The 18596-nt window shown below is 39.4% G+C and overlaps 2 protein-coding genes across 2 annotated transcripts; one reads left to right on the top strand and one right to left on the bottom strand. All coding sequences in view use genetic code 11, as the record gives it.

The window, feature by feature from the left end:
* Positions 1 to 1099: 1099 nt before the first annotated feature.
* Positions 1100 to 5213, top strand: EGR_01304 (FMRFamide receptor; the record flags this gene model as incomplete). The annotated part of the gene is made up of 3 exons (XM_024490553.1): positions 1100 to 1150; positions 1237 to 1704; positions 4848 to 5213. The coding sequence occupies 3 exons, from the start codon at positions 1100 to 1102 to the stop codon at positions 5211 to 5213; spliced, it is 885 nt and encodes a 294-aa protein (XP_024354877.1).
* An 8432-nt stretch (positions 5214 to 13645) lies between these two features.
* On the bottom strand, positions 13646 to 17378 carry EGR_01303 (Serpin B9; the record flags this gene model as incomplete). Its single annotated transcript, XM_024490552.1, has 7 exons — positions 13646 to 13968; positions 14372 to 14609; positions 15403 to 15563; positions 15687 to 15813; positions 16190 to 16536; positions 16900 to 17003; positions 17323 to 17378. The coding sequence occupies 7 exons, from the start codon at positions 17376 to 17378 to the stop codon at positions 13646 to 13648; spliced, it is 1356 nt and encodes a 451-aa protein (XP_024354876.1).
* Between the last annotated feature and the right edge of the window lie 1218 nt (positions 17379 to 18596).

The raw sequence follows: 18596 nt of genomic DNA, 5'->3' as shown, positions 1-18596 counted from the left end.
GTCTTCCAAATTTTGTAGATGTATACAGAGCTTCAGCTTTTGTAAAGTGTTGCTTTTGCATTGGTGAACAAAAGTACTGTCAGTCTCGATTGCAGCACAATTCCGAACAAATAACGCAATTCAATGGTGCAGCACAAATTTCCCAATATTTGCGGTATTTTGTATTTATCAGAAGACATTTAATACCCATAGCTTGAGTAAAATCCTACATGCTGCATTTTCAAAACCAAGTAACAGCTATATTTCATGTTTGCATTCAGTCCAAAGCATACGGTGTTGGTTGTTGTGGGCCAGATTCTCATTATATTGGGTTCAGTGTCAAGCCCAGTGACGAAACAACCAGGGCAATTGGTGTAGGGTGCTAGGCTTATCGCTACCTTTACGCGCGTGAAACCGGTAGAATCTTCTGTACCGACATTTTATGTGCTTTCAATATTAGGAAATCCCACTTCCTTTTAGCGCAATTGCTCTTGTAATCACCACATCTTGACACCGACTTGTGGTTAAGTCCACCCTACAAGCTCCTAATTATCAGAGAAGACATACGTCTTGTTGTCCAACATTCGAAATTTTCTTAAGAGTATAAATATAAGTGAATTTTAAGTAAACTGTGAGAAAATATGGACTTCAATAGGGATATTAGTGATACCCGCTTGAATTAGCCCTCAGTCATACACAAATTATATCCCTCTATTGATCTGGTAAACAAGCAAAGGCGATCAGATAACCCTGTCTAAAATAACAATTGACGTTGATACTTATGCACTAAAGATCAAGGTATTTTTTCCGAGTGGAACTTATTAATTATCATTAACTACACTAACACCAGTTAGCGTTGCAGGCAAATGCGGAAGAGTACTGGGCAACAAAGGTGTCGGATCCATCACATCTAAAACAGACGCCAAAAAGAGGAATTATATGGAGGCTTTCGTAGCAACTTGATATATTCCTTACTATTCTAGTTTGACTTTATTTAATAAATAGGCGCATTATACCTGATTATCAAACAACAGTTGAACGTAGAGTTCTCCAAATACTTGAATTATGGCTACCGATGTATTTAATTTTCTGTCTTAATTGAGCAAATTTTAATGGTCCAATGGTTTTTAATAGCCAAGTCAACATCACATTGGGTGAAGTGCAGCATACAGTGAGATTTTATGGAAAATGAAAAAAGTAAAGAAGCCTTCGGAAAATACGAAGAATAGGTTTGGAAGAATCCATTATTTCCTTCAGGTATGCTCTAACTGGCTTACAGCTGCATTCACAGCGGATCGCTATCTGATGATTTGCTATCCTTTCATCGCGAAGCGATGGTGCACTCTGCGCCTGAGCAAATTGGTGATAGCAGCGGTATGGGTGGCCAGCTTCTGCTACACCTTGCCGCGCTTCTACGAGTACGTCTATTTCACACCTCTGCCCCACCCCGCCGTGAGGGACTCCCGGCTGCACCTGCCCAACCACTGGTATCAGCTCTCCGCCATGGGCGACTCCAAAGCCTTCCGCTTCGGTTACCATCTGTGGGCTTGGTGCATCCTCGTCATCGGGCTGCCTTCTCTCTTCATTGCCGTTCTCAACATCTTCCTCGTGCGCGAGATCAACCGCTCCATTAAGCGCATGCGCTTTGAGCAGGGCATCAAGACGCGGCGCCATGAAACCGACGTCATGCTCATTGGCGTCATTGTCATCTTTTTCGTGTGCCAGGTAAGCTCAAGCTTCCAACACCCAAAACGTTCCTCCTATTGCAACTTACCTGTCCCCCCTGAATGTTTTCCTGTCACGTTGCGGACATCCGTTGCGACTTTGCCGAGATGAGGAAGCTATTTCGTCTCTCCTAAAGCTCCTAAGTTACCGACTCGAATATGGAAGATCAATAAACCTGGAATAATACTATTTAATTGTACACACCAACTGGTATTTAAACGGACCATTTCACATTGTAAGATTCAACAGATTTGAAGCGCACTTGCTTAACCAGTTGAACATTTTTGAACAATTCATGCACTAAAGATTCCATGTGAAGCCAAATCACAGACTAATGCAACCCAAAAATATATTTTTAAGTTCCTTACATAGCACTAGATAGACTGCTTATTTTCGGCTTTTGCTGCTTATAAAAAGGTAAATTGGAAATTTGAAATCATTTTACAGAGTTTGATTTAAAAATCTCCCCACAACTCTTCACCTTTAGATTAGGCTACTACTTACATATTCAAATTGAATTGCAGCAGAGTGAAATCTAGGTGATTGAACGCAGAAGAAACAAAGTGCGATATTGTAGGCACATCGAATAGCTAAATACTTACAAATTCATCGTAACTGGGAGATATGTCACAAAACAGAAGAAATGCTTCAATTGACACATCCTCTGTTTTAATGATATATTCTTGTCTTTACAAAATATGTGTCTGAATTCTATGGCGGTTGCATTATCAGTTAGAAGTGCGCAATGAGCCGAAAACTGGCAAAAGGCGGGACAGTCATGGGTCTTCGCAACAGGTGCCAACGCAACGATCTAAATCGACTTAAATCATTTCCACTTTTACTTGATTAGACCATGAAATGCTAAAAATAGATTGCGTTTTTGTGCGTACAACCGTGAAAAGACTTATTGGATAACAGTTTGAAATAGAGGGTTATGAAACTGCGGACAAAGTTAGTTTATTGTCTAGCAATTCCAATGATTGGAATTCAAATTATGGGAGTAAAGCGGTTTGCTATTTTACTAACAGGGTCCTACATGCACTATTATAAGGCGTAAATGAGGAAGGCCTCGTGGAAAAGCTGGTGCGTTTTTTACAACCTGCTATACAGGTATACTTTTTTTCATTTTGAACTCCCCCTTATAAATTAAAATTCGTCTAATGATTTACGGAGGCAAATGGTCTTGATTTTGGCATTACAAAATTTCGCCAGATTTTCTAAACAGGCAATAGACGATTATTATGCATCTCATTATTTATTCCTTTGTAATCGAAGTCTATTTATTTCTTACAAAAGCCAAATAGTTTATAATGTTTTCAAAATTGTAACTTATTGACTGCCTTTACATGAATTGGATATTTTACTTACCTTCAAGTTGCAAGTGGAGGGTTATGTTTTGTTCTTGCCTGTAAGAAACGGGAAAGGGGTGGTAAATTCACCTTTTCCTTGGCTCCAAATGAAAGAAAAACTGAAAAGGTAATTGGCTCTTTTCATAAGAAACTTTTTGTGAATAGTCCAAAACTTCCCAAAGAACACCATGTATTTTTCATCAGTAAACGCGTCCACTTACTCCTGAATAATCAGTCCCATATGATTTCCTAATTCTATGTAGATCCCCATAACTTTAGCGCCTTGTAACAGCTCGGTGAATGTAGAGTTTATCTCCATTAATTCAAGATCAGCCTAAATATTATTAAATGGAATGTAAAGTATGTGCAATTTCTTCAATCAGAAAACGTTCAATTTTGCATTCAAATATTGGCGACCTTGGCTTACGAGCCGTAAAGAATAATGGAATTCCAATATAGTAAATAACTTATAAAGACTATGGTGGTAGGCTAGCGTTTATCTTAACTATTTTGGCGGGCCGTACAATCACTTGACGCCTCACTTTCAAGTGACCTCTAAACAACCATTCCAGAATCATGAGCAGAGGTGCTGAAATCAGTTTAGCAAGAACATTTTAAATTTTTTGTCTACGCTACGTGTAATTATGTTAAAGTGGAAACAGTCTAAGCCTCCCTACTGTTAAAATTTGATTAATTTGCGTGAACTAATTTTCATGGACTTCACTATTGAGTAAAATCAAAGTGGACGCCAAGGGAGTTAATTTTCATGCCTGCAAATTGCCCACTATTTGATGGGTCCCCAATCAGAATGCTGTAAATCAATTTATTCTCCTGCAATTGCAAGTTTCGTTGTAGATGTCAGTTCCGTATTAATAAATGACGCTACACTTAGCAGTGCACGGAACTTGCATCTGGAGCGATAAACTAAAATAACAAGTGCTCGAATTAGTAAACAATGAAGTAACGAATTTTACTAAATTTACCGTACTGTCCCCGAGGGATTTCCCTGAGGATGGAAGAAGACATGATACTTGGGCAGAAATTGTATTGCCGATGTAGGTAAGGCCCGGGGGGCACAGGAATGTCTTAGACGCCATGCCACCCACCACCAGTACGACGGCTGAGCCCTAAGCAGCCGCGAAAGCTAAGACGAAGAGCTAAACATATGACTAAAGCATTTAATTACAAGAAAGACACTTATCTACAGGTGGCTTTGAGCATGTACACTTTTACAATATGAATAAGTTGACTCCAACAACATTACACAATCCTATTTGACATAGTTAATTGCTTTGATTGACGTCGCATCATACCTCTCCTTTTGGAATTCCATACAATTGCCTATGAGGGGTCAGTTCAATGTTAGGTTTACCAAAGTCAGGAGAATTTGGCAAATAGTGTCTTTGTCTTTTCCCAAAAATGATTTGTTAACTTGTAAATCGACTTTAAAAGAATGGGAAAGATAGCATCAATCGTCGAGTGTTTTTAAATAGTGGCGCTCACACCATTTTGACTAGACAGGCAACAAAACAAACAAACGTATATTTTCATGCTATTATGATGACAGAAGTGAAGTCCTATCTATACGAACATAAGATGTTGTTTTACCGATTTCTTATGGCACAAACTTACATTATGTGGGCGTTACTTTTTATTCTAAGGAATTAATGTGCTACCTTATTCTGAACCTGATCTTTTATTATCGAGTTGTGGAAGTAGCGGAACGCCTCGATATATGTAGTAGAATACCCTCATGCCGTATTGACGCTTTCAGTCCTACCCTTAATCGCACAGATTCCCTCCTCGGTAAGCCACGTGATGTGGGGCATCCGAGGCTACCGGCAGGAGGCATCGGTACCTTGGCTCATCCTAAATGAGGTCGGCAATCTCTTTGTGATTCTCAATGCCTCCATCAATATAATCCCCTACTACCTCTTTGGGAAGCGCTTTCGTACTCTCTTCGTGATAATCTACTTCGGATGGATGAAGAGATGTGCTGATGTGCGACAAAGCGTGACATCCCTCAACCACTTATTAACGCCGACGCTCAACAGAAGGCCGCGCCAGCCCTCAGCCTCTTCTCCCCTCACCCCCCTTGCCGTCGCCACTGCCTCCGGACAAGGCCGGTCCCTGCCCCTTCACTATTGCCAACCTGGATGAGAAGAGGAGTGTCTTCATGTGGAAACGCACACGTCTCAACAACCCAAATTATTGCTTATTTTCTAGTGCTTTCACTTCACAATGTGTTTTATGTTTGCAGTATTGGGATAAAAGGAAATTTAACCATTCATTTTGGGAAATTTCTCCCGCCTGATGAGTGCATGCAAAAAGGGGTGACTCCAAGCGTAAGCAGTTGGTTGACAAATAGCACTACCCTTCTATGAAAAGAAAATTCAATGTAAATGCAAACCTAAGAAAGATCTCAAAGACCTGATGAATGACTGCTGGTGTAGACCACTTTGTTACGGTCACAAAAATGGCTACTAAAAAGATAGACATATTTTAACACCTAATTAATTAAACAGAAATGAAGACTGAGCTGTTTATTTTAAGTGTTTTTTTAGCTCAAAAACTGACATCACTCCATTCAAATAATTAGAGTAAGCTGTGAGCTGGCAAATTTTTTATTCTGAAGCAATTCATAGGTGAATCCTTCGGATTCTCATTGAGACGTCCAATAAAATTGTTGTTGTGGGGAATCCACCCTCCATTAAGACCAAAAAGTCCGACATTCCAGTCGAATCCACCTTTATCGGAGTCCTTTACTAAGTTTACGCTGCATAGTTCAATACTTAGACTATAAACATAAAGTCCAATTTCTACAACAGAAATGCTTAATAGTTTTTTTGAAGAAAACTAAAGGTATATAAAGATTGTAAGATGATTCAAATTTGTAATTAATATTGCTAATCATGGTAGCTGCTTTTAGTGAAAATAACAAAATGAAATCAACATACGGGCAATGCTGCTGCAGGGCACTTAGTAATTCCCGAAGTCGCAAGAAGTCATCGTAGTATGGCAGAATATGTATTGCTGATGTGCAGAAGAGCTGAGACCAAGGGCATGACCCGCACACCACGCACCCGAGCGAAAGCAAGATCTGCCAAAGGTTGCGTTTACTGCCTTCCAAATGATCGAAAGCGTTACTTTGGCAGTCTGTTTGTAATTTGCTGCAAAATGCATATTTTTAGCAAAATTGCTGTTAAACTTTACCACCTCTATATCGCTGAGAATTTTGAGCAAAATAAACAATACCGACAGTTGAAAGCAGCACTTACTTTCCCCCTATCCGCGGTAAACTTGAAAAATGGGCTGGAATTCATAGGCGTACCTCAGCAAAAGTAATTGTCTTACTGCATCCATTCAAAGCGCGAATAGGCTGTGTTTATCGCTAAGACATGGTAGCCTTTATTTTTGCAATGCTTTTTGTTGCATAGTGTCATGATGAAAAATTCTTTCCCCTGACAAAACAGTAAAGTCTTGTAAGTCAAATGTTTGAGATACAGCCTTCTTTTGTGCATAGTACAAAATTCATCAAGATATTGATACAATGCGTTGTTTGTTAAACTCGAGGTTTCGGAAAAGGGGCCACTTTGGGTCTCCGCCATTGCATGTTAGCCGGGTGGGCTGTCCTTCGGGCCATGGCAATAGCTCCCAACCCTACTGTATGTTGAATTTATAGATTCTGCTCAAGCATTATGGCTCCTTTCGTCTTCAGGGCAGCCTCGGGGTGCTTCATTGGTGGCAGAGGAACGTGAACCCAATCTTAAAGGATATTCATCCTGATTTCTACTTCTGGGTGATAAACCTCAGTGAGGCGGTGATGACCCATAGCAGAAGTGCTATAAATGGCGTCCACCTTGGGCACATGCCACACTCCCGTTGTTTGCAGGAAAGCTAGTAACAACTGAAGCGATATAAGTCGTGATCTATCCGGAAAAATTAGTTAGGGAGCTGTCTATCATACCTGTATGCAGTTATGAATTATTTGAACATTCAGTATCTCTTCCAATTCTCTACTAGCTGGATAGCAGCCAGATAAGTAAAGCTGGAGAGCAATGAAGTGAGAACAACGTGGCTGGGTAAAATAGTTTCAAAAATTGCTCCTTATGGAACTGTGCTAAAGCCTCGTCCTTTGTAACGTAACTGCTTTTAGGTCAGTGCTCCTACGACTAGCTAAAGACACGCATGGTGGTTAGCATATTCTCCCGTCCATGAATCCAGTTTTTATACAGTATGAAATTCCAGCCCCAATGGAAATACCAGGAGGTTGCAGTCAAATATTTTCTCAGTTGTGTAGAAATTTGATAACTGGAATGGCAAATTCGTGGGGGTTTCCTTACAGCACTGATCACGTTGTGATGGCTGACGCGAGAGGTTGACCAAGGGGAGCGCTGAGGACGAACCACAAAAGGGGAAAGAAGCAATGCAATACGCTAGTTGTTGGCCTAACCCTCGGTTTCGGTAAAGGGACCACTTAGGTGCTTCGCCATTGTACCTTTGCTGGGTGGGCTTGCCTTCGGACTGTCAGTAGCCCCCTACCCTAATGTGTGTCAAATACATGTATTCTGTCTGATTACTAAAGTTTTGGGGCGCTACACTAATATGGATTGAAATCGCATGAAAAGGAATACAATTTGGAAGTTATATAGTAGTTATGAAATTAAAGACAGCAAAGAACATTTAATCATAAATAGCTGCTTAAGTGGATCCAATAAGAGGAATGGGATAATTAATGGGCAATTTGACGCTCTCTTGAGGTGATGGAAGTGCAATACTTTCGAGCAACGAAAATCAACGGAAGCGTGTGTGTGAGCGGGATGGAAGAGACCCGGAGGATACTTTTAGTGGTTGACTTATACTGGTCACAAGATTGGAACATCGACAGAAATAACGATTTGCAGTAAATTTACAGAGGTGTTTACATGATACTCTTTAAAATGCAAATGGGATATTTAGAAATGGCCTACTGCAAAGAACTAAAAGAGTAGAGCTGTTATGAAAGTTACCTTTTGTTCACAAATTGCACCACCCACAATGCCTCATACGTAAGACTACTAAGTAACGTTACAAGTAGTTACAAAACAAAAGGGCATAAAATCAACGAGCACATTGATTGAACTTTAGTAACTTACCTATATGAGATGCTTGGCAGCATTAAGTGCTGCTAGAGTAAAGTATATAAGCGCATCAGGTGCCGATGCTAGCTTATGTGAGTGCTTCCTAAGCTCTTTTACTGAATCAGAAACGAAAGAAAACAGGCAAAGGTAAATTATTTAACCACTGCCTCTTCGTAGGCGCAGACGTGGATGCAAACCCGCTAAATAGCAGCGTTACCTATCTGCTCATCTACTTTTACACGCGTCAGTAAAGTATAAGGCTTCTAGAAAGAGATGGTTACCTATTCGAGATGTAAGAGCCTACTGCAAATTTGGATAAATTTAGTTCGGATGAGTTTGCATGACGAAGGGATAACAATTCAGTTAAATTGAGGAGCAATTTAGGCTCGACTAATAGCTGTCTCATTAACCCTTAAAACTTTCAAGTGCAGCTATTTTAAGCGAGTTCGCTACGTGCTCTGGACAGGGCCACAGCTCTGACCTCGTCCTCACAGAGCATAAAACCTATGGCTGATTGAGTCAAAATATGCGATCCACTGTTTAATAACGTCAAATGGATATTTTATTACCAGGCTTCAACTCTTACAGTCAAGTCTAAGTCAATGTTTCATCTTCTTCAATTTTGAAACTAAAACGGTAGCAAAGCGTCATAGTTTATAAGCTTACACAAACGATGGTTTCGTTACGCCTCAAGTAAAATTCCAATAATACTTTTGCGCTCTCTTCATTTGAAGCATTCACTGAAGAAATGACGTTTCTTCCGTCAAATTACCCAAATGTTGAGTTCGTGGTCTTTCAGGATATTAAAATATGGATTGTATGCTTAGTAGTCGCTAGCATTCAGGAAGAGTATAGGGCTCGTCAAATCGTTGGATTAAAAAATCTTGCCGATAAGTCTGTTTCCACCAATTACTTTAAAGCCTGAGTGAAATCCTTGGTCCTGAGATATTGTTATCGGATGCTGACTCATTTTCGCAAACATCGTGGCAAACAAAAGTGTAATCGAAACATGCGCCCCATTATGGCCGACACTTCTTTAAGTAGAAAGGACAATTTTTGTGCACCTTGTTTGAGTCAGACCAAACATCGTAAAGGGGCCTTAAAGATTGCAATTCCCCCCCATGATGAAGATAGATTTATCTGCCCCTCAGTAATATGTTGATGGCCATTATAGGGCATAACTCACGAATATGATATTTCACGCTGACTGTAAGCCAGCTTGCGAATTAATGCTTGTTTTATTACGTAGTAAAACAAGTATCTAGACATCTTCAAAAGTTATGCAATTTAGCAGTTTTTATTTGAACGGTAAAATTTTAGTCAAAGAGAATGCTTTCTCAACAATATCAATTCCTAGAGTATTGAATCTGGCAAATTTCAATTCAGCGAAAGGTGGGTTCTCTTAGTCAATATAGAGTGGAGCGAATCACAGACGATAAAAGACTTTAAAAGTTGAATAGAGAATAGGGAATAAGGCCTTCTTCACCGATGGACTAAGTAGATTTACTTGTCGTCGCATCTATCAGCGTTATATTGATAAGGTTGACTTTGCTTAGTCTTTTTGAATAGAATTTGCTGCAGCGTTGAATAGCTATGCGGAAAAGGAGCAACATTTAGTTAATCAGGTCTGCGTTTTGCATACGCTCCAAGTTAACTCAAACACAGCTTGACAAATTGGCCACGACAAAAGCTGCGATCGCTGTCTTGTTACGGGCGTAAAGCGAGTGCTTGCTGCGTCTCCACTGCAGATACACGACTTGCAAAGTCATTTATACTACGGTGCAAAATGGATAAGGAGGGGTGAATACCCTATCTCAGTTCGTTTTATAAATTAGGTTGAATGTTGGTAAAGACCCATGCAAAGGAAAAACTTTTGGAACTGCATTATACGCTTTGCAAAGCTAAAACTCTGTCATTTTTGTATTCGGCAGCTCACACAACTTGGATGTATGGCATAGATTTCCACGCCATGAAGTTCGATTTAATTCTAGTGTGTATTTTTGAATTTATTTTGCAGTTTTTCCACTTGATTCTACTGGTTCATAATCAGTTTTCCTCTTCAGTGCCTAGTCAATTTGTTCCTTTTTGTTTGAAATTGCGAATTTGGCATAAGGCTGATGTTTTGATGCGCGAATGAACTGATCAGTCCTGGGTTAACCTAATTGTATGTGCGCCACTTAAACGGACATAAGCTACAGTGTGGGCTTGGATATAGCTCTATTGTTTATGCTGATCAAGAGGGGCTCATCTGTGCTTCAAAGTCATTACAAGTGCACGTGTGAAATGACGCGGGAGTAATCAACACTACCCAAAGTTGACGTAACAAGCGGTTTCTTACCTGATGATATGAATCTACATTGTTAAGTGAATTATTGGCGGGCGCATCATTGTTAATGCCTAAATGGTGCACCTACGATACAGTATGTAGGTAGTTTAAATCTTACGAAATGTCGCATCCGAGGTAAATAAACCCATATTCTTGTTTAAAAATTGCCCACTTTAGCCTCCAAAAAATACAAATACCACCCATTGAGGAGAGCTTAAAGTGAAGCTACTTATATTTAAGAAATATACTCGTTACAGTACCTTATAGGCCATTATACACCAAAATCCTAGTTGCTTGTGATGAGAACTTTAAATGAACTGCTTCCCGGATGTTAGCTGCATTCAGCTGTCCAGCACAAACGAAATCTCATTCAAGATTAATGTCAATTCGTTAAATAGTAGTGGCAGTTTCAGACATTGCTTTGGGAACCACAATCATTCTTTGTGAGCTACATCTAATTTAAATGATTTTTATCATCTGCAGTAACTGTCGCATGTCTACTCAACCAGATTGTACGCAGTGAATCTGGAATTTGTTCAGGCCATGCATATTCCTAGTTAAATGAACAAATAGAGATTTGTAGTAGTAAACTCTCAAACTATTTTGGGTCTCGTGATATGCGTCAACCGGTTGGGTAAACACAGTACATCATCAGACTACGCACTGATTTTACAACAAAAGCTGTAACTTTGGTCAATTGTATGCTAAAATTCGTCTCCAAGTGTGCTTGTTTTCAGACATCCATTTTGCTACGATTCAATGTCCACCTACCACAAATGGAAGCAATTGATAGTGGTGGCAAATTAAGCCCTTTAATTTTAATGAATTATAACTGCAATAATTGTCGGTGCTATTGCCATTTTTGTTTTCACTTTTAAGTTATACAAATCTACGGATTCAGCATTATCTGAAGTCCACCAATACAAATTCTTACAGTGTGTAATAAATGATAGTGAGTGTATTAAGTGGAAAGAATGTAGTAAACTATCGACGAAAATGTTTATTGTAAGTCAGTCGTTCATTCATATTAATTCCTTTAATTTATGTAGTACCTTCATTGCAGTAAATAAGTGGCAATTTGTTTCACCCAGATTTAAAACGCCTCTTCTTGCAATCAAACCAAAAGTCCATGCTGCCCAGTTCTCTAGGCACTTCCTAGTTCCTTTCACGCAAGAACTCAAACGTACCACCATAAGTACCATAAAGTTGTCTCGTGCTTCTGTTATATTAACCAGATTTGATATGATGCTAATCAAACTTTCACGTTTTGAGATAACACGGATACAAAGCCGCATCAGATGGACTTGCCATTCTGGATTGCATTGACTTAGATTGCACGAACATCAATTTGATTCCCTATAAGTCGTCATATTGGGAGCCTCGAGTTGATTTGGTTTTGATATGAGGTGCTCGTGTAAACCTTTATCTTGCCACAAACTTGAAATAGTTGCAACAGCTAATTGACCTACTATATTATTCGTTAAAATTCTGACAAGCGTTTTTGATTAGGTCAAATAAGCACTACTTTATGATGTAAGTAAATATGTGGTGCAACAGAATGATTTGAACACTTTTTAAGGATGCAGTATATTCCTAAAGTAGGTGTTAAGTCATCAGACAAAAAATCCTTCGGACAATAAGGTTTTACCCAATTCTGTCATTTTTATCATAACTTGAAGGAACTTGAAAGTGCAAATTCACGATTATGCCTCTTTGCCATCAATTATTATTGATAAATAAATTTTCACCAAGTAAGTTGAGTTAATTATGATCTTAAAATGAAATCCAAGTAAGCGTTTTTTGTGTTATATACTCTAGTATTTTCATGAAACATCATTACTTTATCAAACACTTTCTAATAATTGCAATCAGAATGGAAGGCTCGGGGGAGGGGTTTAAAACACCATAATCCTTGGTTTTAATCCAAAACTATGCCTTATTCTCTAAAAATAGGCCTAAACTACAAAACAGGTTGAGGAAAACAAAAACGGCAATGAATTTGCATTGTTAATTTAATAATCTGCCATCATTTTTTGTTTTCTACCGTTTATTTAGCATTTCCATCAGTTGTTTATATTATTGTGGGCAAATGATGCTAAAGCAGTCGTAATAAGTCATACCATTATTAAGAGAGGTTTATTGTCAATAATACAGAAGAGCCAGGAGACTAATAGGAACAGCCAGAGGGCCAGGCGGTAGTGCAAATTGTAGGGACCACAAAGCGTATGCAGTTTAACACAGGTCATGCAGTATGTCAAATTATTAAAATGTGTATTCTGAAAAGGTAAGTAACAGAAGGTTATGCCTGAATAGCGATGACGAGCCAGGTGGCATTAAACCAGAGTTGCATCAGAATGCGTCACCCAACTTCTCCGCGTGGTTAAGCTGCAGGCGGTGCCTTCATTTCTTGCGAGTTTGGTGATGGTACGTTTTACGATGGGTGGCGGTCTAGTATAAGCTATCAATTTATACTGATTTGGATAATTTTTCCATTTGCTTACTAACTAGTAATGAAAATAAATTTCTTCCACTCGCCTTTAAGAACATTGGCTACAGGATAGAGAATGATGGGTGGGTAAAATAAATAAGTACATATTGCATGTATTCAGACCCTTAATGGTATATTTTTAGAATAAATAGCAAGACTGAAAGTGGTTACTTTCACGTTTGTTCGGCTTCCACATATGTGTGCAACAACATGATTTTGTCCTTTCTTCTGATGGCTTTTGCCGTGCATTAGCTTTCTTGACCCCGCTAAAAAAATTGCTGTGAGGTAAACAGGACGAAGGATGGGGTTTTAAACCTCTTTCTAAAAAAAGCTGTGGTTCACAGACGTTTTCTTCATTATCTCCTAAAGTAACTTTAACAATTTATCCACCAAATGAACTCCACAAAACAGAATGTGCCAAAAAACCAATATAAAGAGAAGGCTAACCTTTTGTGAGTATTTAAAATGATTAGATTTAGCAGCGGTAAAATCCCATCTTATTACTTCATGTATTTACTCCCAAGTATCAATTTTCAGGCTCTGAAGTTGGTAAAATGACACTCATGCATAAAATAAGTCATATGCAGAGAGCTAAAAGTAGAATTTTAACGTGCGGCAGGAACCGATTGAGGTGAAACACTGAGAGAAGGGTCTAGTGTCAGTTAATGGCAGGCAGTTTGAAGTTGGACGGAGGCTCAGGCACCTTGACCCTGACTTGGTAGAGAACGCAGTCGGACTTGCGATTAATGATGATGACGGAAAAGGGCTGGTTCACTGTGAAGGAATGCACCTCCTTTGCGTCCCCATCCCCCGGTGGTCCAAGGATTGGCACCTCAAAGAGATCAGGATGCTTAAACTTGTGGCGACCCGTCCCCAGACTGAGAGTACCCACCGAAAAAAGTCGGACCCCGCTTCTGGAGACCTGCAGGAAGGCCGACTCCTTGCCGCTATCGATGCGCAGATTTTCAACATCGCTGATGCCTAAATAAAAGACAAAGAGGCAAGCGTTAAGCTTGTATCAAGTACTACCCATTTTCGTTTCTAGTCACCTAAAACCATACTTTTCAATAGCTTTAGCTTTAGCCAATTAGCAACAACTTTCTTTAGCTTGAAAATGACATTTCACATATATTTAAATGTGGGGCCTTTTTGTATGCACTAACGGTGACAGACTCGCCAAGCAAACCAAGAACTTTTCTTTCACACTTACAATCTTATCTCCTATTTAGTATAAAACATGTGCATTAAGACCGTGCTGAGCATAAGTGCGGCTGCACGTGTTTTTCTGTAAGGGAGCAGGACTGTTTGTGCGTTTACACTAGAAATTCGCGATTTGTTTGCTTGGAAGAGCTATGATTTCGTGGGCTGGGTAGGGTAAACCTACCAGAAAAGTCGGCCTGGTTAGAGTCGAATGGATTTTTCATGCCGAGGAAGGGCAAGGCCTTGCAGAGGTCCACCTCCGTTTGCACTCGGAACATAGGTATGATCACGTGCATGCTGCACAGCTGCACTCGCGAGCTATTGAAGAGACCGTAGTCCAGACCCTCTGTGAAGCCATGCTCTACCTCCGCGAATTTGTGAGGCACCAAAGGCAATAAAAAAACAATTGCGAATCGCGTATCCTGTAAATAAAAAAGAATCTCTTTACCATATTATTAATTCGAAGAATGTAAAGCATAATTTGTCTTTAAGGCACTTTTTGATAATCATGCCAGTGATATCATTTACACGATTTAAAAAGCCTTAGTATCCATTCCTAGCCATAAGTCACGTGAACGCAGAGTAAAAAAAGTACCTGTCAGTTATGAGAAAACTCAATTTGCTCTTAACTGCACTTAACTGGCAAAAACACTTCGCATAGAGAAATTCATGTCTTCGCTTATAAAATAAAATATATAGCACCATTATGAAGTCACTATTTTATGGCTGGTTCTAGCGTTTCAATCCATTGTAATTTTCATTCATTCGGAGCGCAGAAAGCAAGCGTTTATTGCAGAAGCAAAAGCATATGAAACGTGCATCGAGAATCTGCTATACTGTAGGAATCCGATCTGCATGGCCTACTCCGATATCCCAGCATGCGCAAGATTGGCAACTCTCTTCCCACGTCTACTTATCTTTTGTGCTCTCACTCGACTCTGCTCTAGCTGTCGCCGAAGCCAGAGCTTGCTTGGGCTTGTATACAGATGGTAAAACCTTTCAAGATACTCTCTGGGCAGGACAGTTTCTACTTCTGATGAGAGTAAGATGATATTGGTAAATTTGCAGACACCATTTTATTGCCTTCAACTAAATGACATTTCCTACTTTAAGGCGGGACTGAGTCGTTTGAAATTTTGGTTGCTAATTTCATTGGTACTTTTCTGTAATCATGGCAGTTCTCTAACCTATAGTTAGGAAAAAAGTCTCACTCACCTTAAATGGAATTCCAACTAAATGGAAGCCTTTTTTGGTATCTTTGTAGTAAATAACCTCTGCTACAATGCTGAGCATAGGAATATCAATTCTTGTGTTTGGAGATACTTCAAATGATCCCTTGGAACTACCGTAGAGTTCCAAAGGTTGAGCCCACTCGCCTAGAACAAAAAAAGAAAACAAGTTTGGAAGCTTGAAAGATTTCTTAACCAATTCATATCTTTTCCTTTAGGTTTCATAATCCTTGACATTTATTGCTTACAACGCTGTAAAACATTTTTTACCTTTAAATTGCAATGCGGTGGCAAGTACGAGAGAGCCGCTGCACTGTTTTGGAAAATTGTGAGTAAATAAACCCTTTGACATTTTGGATACCCACTTTTGAGCATGAGCAAAATCCTTTCGTGATGTCTGAAACGGTCATTAATACTTCATCGATGTGCTTTTAAACACAAAAGCAGGTGAAGCACTGTCTGATTCGACATAAAAAAAAGGTTAGGGCAAGCATGAGGCCTGTCTTAAATTCCTATCAAAAGGAATTTTATAGACGTTTTTTTTATTTTCAATTCTTTGAATGACTTTAACAATATAAGACGGGTAAATAGATGAGCAGGTGTGCGATTCTAAACAATATGACTCTTTCAAATTTTTTCCTTTGAAATTCACGAGGCGGTCATTCAAAGGTTCCAGTCTTTGATAACTTTTTGTATTTTTTGTAACTTTTTTGTAACTTTTTGCATTGAAATCAACTAAATATTCAACGAAACTTAAAGCATCTCTTGCCTACCTCAGTCCAGATAACACCCATGCGGTTGGTGATCAGCCAGTAAAACTCAGCCTTGAAGGTGAGGTCGTTCATTGGAACAAAAATGGCGGACTGGAATCGGCAGAGGCGTCCTTCCTCAAGGCGATCAAGCGGTATGTCTCTTAGACCCGCAGTAGAGAGCAGAGCCCACTCGTTGAGGGCGCTGTCCACGAGGTTGATGCGTTCGGTGACCGCGTCCCGTGAGTTCGTGGGGCTTAGTGCCTGTGTGATCTGGTCCGCACTAGTGCCTCGTGCCGCCTTCGAGCCCACCAATACTGTCAGGAGAAAGCGTATCGTTGTCGGCGACTGGCCCGACTTTTCAGTGATATCTGATGATAACAAGAAAAGAATAATCTTAACAGTAACACTTTCATTCGCCACCTTTTTATAAACTTACAAGAACGTATTTATAATGTGCACAGACAAACTAGAGGTTTCGCACTAGCCTATGTTCAATGTGATTATTCATGCAGGTACAAAATTCATCTATATCCCTTTGGCATTAGGTTAAAGGCAAACATGTAACACGCCACTATGAAAAGTTAATAAGATTAAAAGGGAACTAAAACTGCATATATGAAAACAGAAACATGCCACGGTGAAACGATTATCAGTCCAAGGCGATTTGAAGCTTATACACTTTGTAAAGGTAAGAAAACACAACTCGTGAGACAGAATTGCTTAGAGCTCACCGTTAATGGCATGAACACCAAGACAGTATTTGTTGTTGAAATCCCTGAGCTTCAGAAAGTCGACTGGATTGACTTTAACGCTTTTCGGAACCGTCGATTTGAGTCTGAATAGAAAGTTATAGCAATAATTATACAAGCAACCATAGTGTCAACAGTAATTTTATTTGAACGGTATCTTAAAAAAAATAAAGAAAAGTGGGTATTGTCATCAATGCATATACCTGAATTTTGAAAGTCAGTGCAATGGACAGTTAAATTACCCGTCTTTCTAAAAGGTTACTTGTGTAAGTTTTGAAAAGGCGCATGCATTTTATATGTTGGCATGTCAAAGTTATTCGGATATTTTTTAAGCTATATGAACACATTTGCAATGTGCTTTACGTCTTCAGTGCACAGCGTATTGCCAGAGAAGGATCGACTAACCTCTCAGGCTCAGGTGCAGCTGCCTTTTCTTTGTCTTTCAAACGTTGAGGAACCATACTGACGCGAAGATACGCACTACCCACAGCGTTAGAAGTTTTTATACTTCTTTATGCAAGGTCACTCTCGCTGCTTCTCGGAACTTCTCAATGTGAGATATGATTTGAGTGGGTGAGTTTTCGCATAGAAATCTGTGCATGATCAGCACCCTTGTGCAGTTGGATTCTACTTAAAAGCTATAAAGCTGTCTTAGCCCTACATTTGCATTTGAAATGATTCTTGGTGGTAATCTAATACAGCCTACATGTATTTTGAATGATGTTTAGTGTAAATTGAAGCATGGAATAATGAATTATTCATTCATCCAAATAGTTGAGAGAAAGCATAAAAACAATCCTTCACCCTTACAGCAATAAGAAAATAGTTGTTAGATTAAAAGGGCAGCATCGTCTTATGAAATATGAGTACGTAATTTAACACTTTGAAATGTTGAAATCTTACCCACTGTAATTGTAGGAGAGTAATCAAATCGCCCCACACATGTGGGGATTCACCAAAAGTCAAATGCCTAATGCATGATGTGGGTTATTGAGGCTTAATTGAATCAACGAAAGACTGAATTTCACAATTGAGTGCCATATCATTTTTCCTAAAATTACTGTTAGTTTTGTGCCTTTTTCGTGTCCTTTCCTGATCCCAAGCATATCGTTTCTTTAATGGGCTACTTAATCGATTATGAGCTTGCTGGTCATCGCAAAGCATGCTTAGACGTAAAAGCGGGATGGCAGTTGCACACGGCACTCAGACCTGGGATGGCCCAGCTCATAATGCGTATTTTAGAGTTTTGTTATTAAAAAGAGCAGGCAATATGATCGTGGGATACGCTGTTGCGTGATAGTTGGGAGACGTGACTGCTTTATCACCCACTGGTAATGCAATAATGAAAAGTCCATGTAATCTCTCTCATGGACCCAAATGCAGCGTCAACACAACGTCAATTCTAATGGAGGTCAGCTAAAATATCACTGTTTTATCATCTAGCCTGATCAAAAAATCTGTTCAACATGTTAATAGCATTAGGCGTAGGTAGTGTTCTAAATTCAGTTGCGCAATTCGCTCCAGTGGCGCCATGAGAAGGGGTTTGTAGTCATATTTACGTGATTAGTTGAATTATCGACTTAATCTTTAAAAATTTGGTGGAATTGACAAATGTCAATGTAATACGATAGTGGTTTATCCCTCGGTATTGGTGAGGCGCCACTTTTGAACTTTGAATT

This window comes from Echinococcus granulosus (genome assembly GCF_000524195.1).
Source record: "Echinococcus granulosus chromosome Unknown EG_S00005, whole genome shotgun sequence".
NCBI lineage: Eukaryota > Metazoa > Platyhelminthes > Cestoda > Cyclophyllidea > Taeniidae > Echinococcus > Echinococcus granulosus.
Note: the sequence above shows the minus strand (reverse complement) of the source record. Positions and strands in the feature narration are given on the sequence as shown.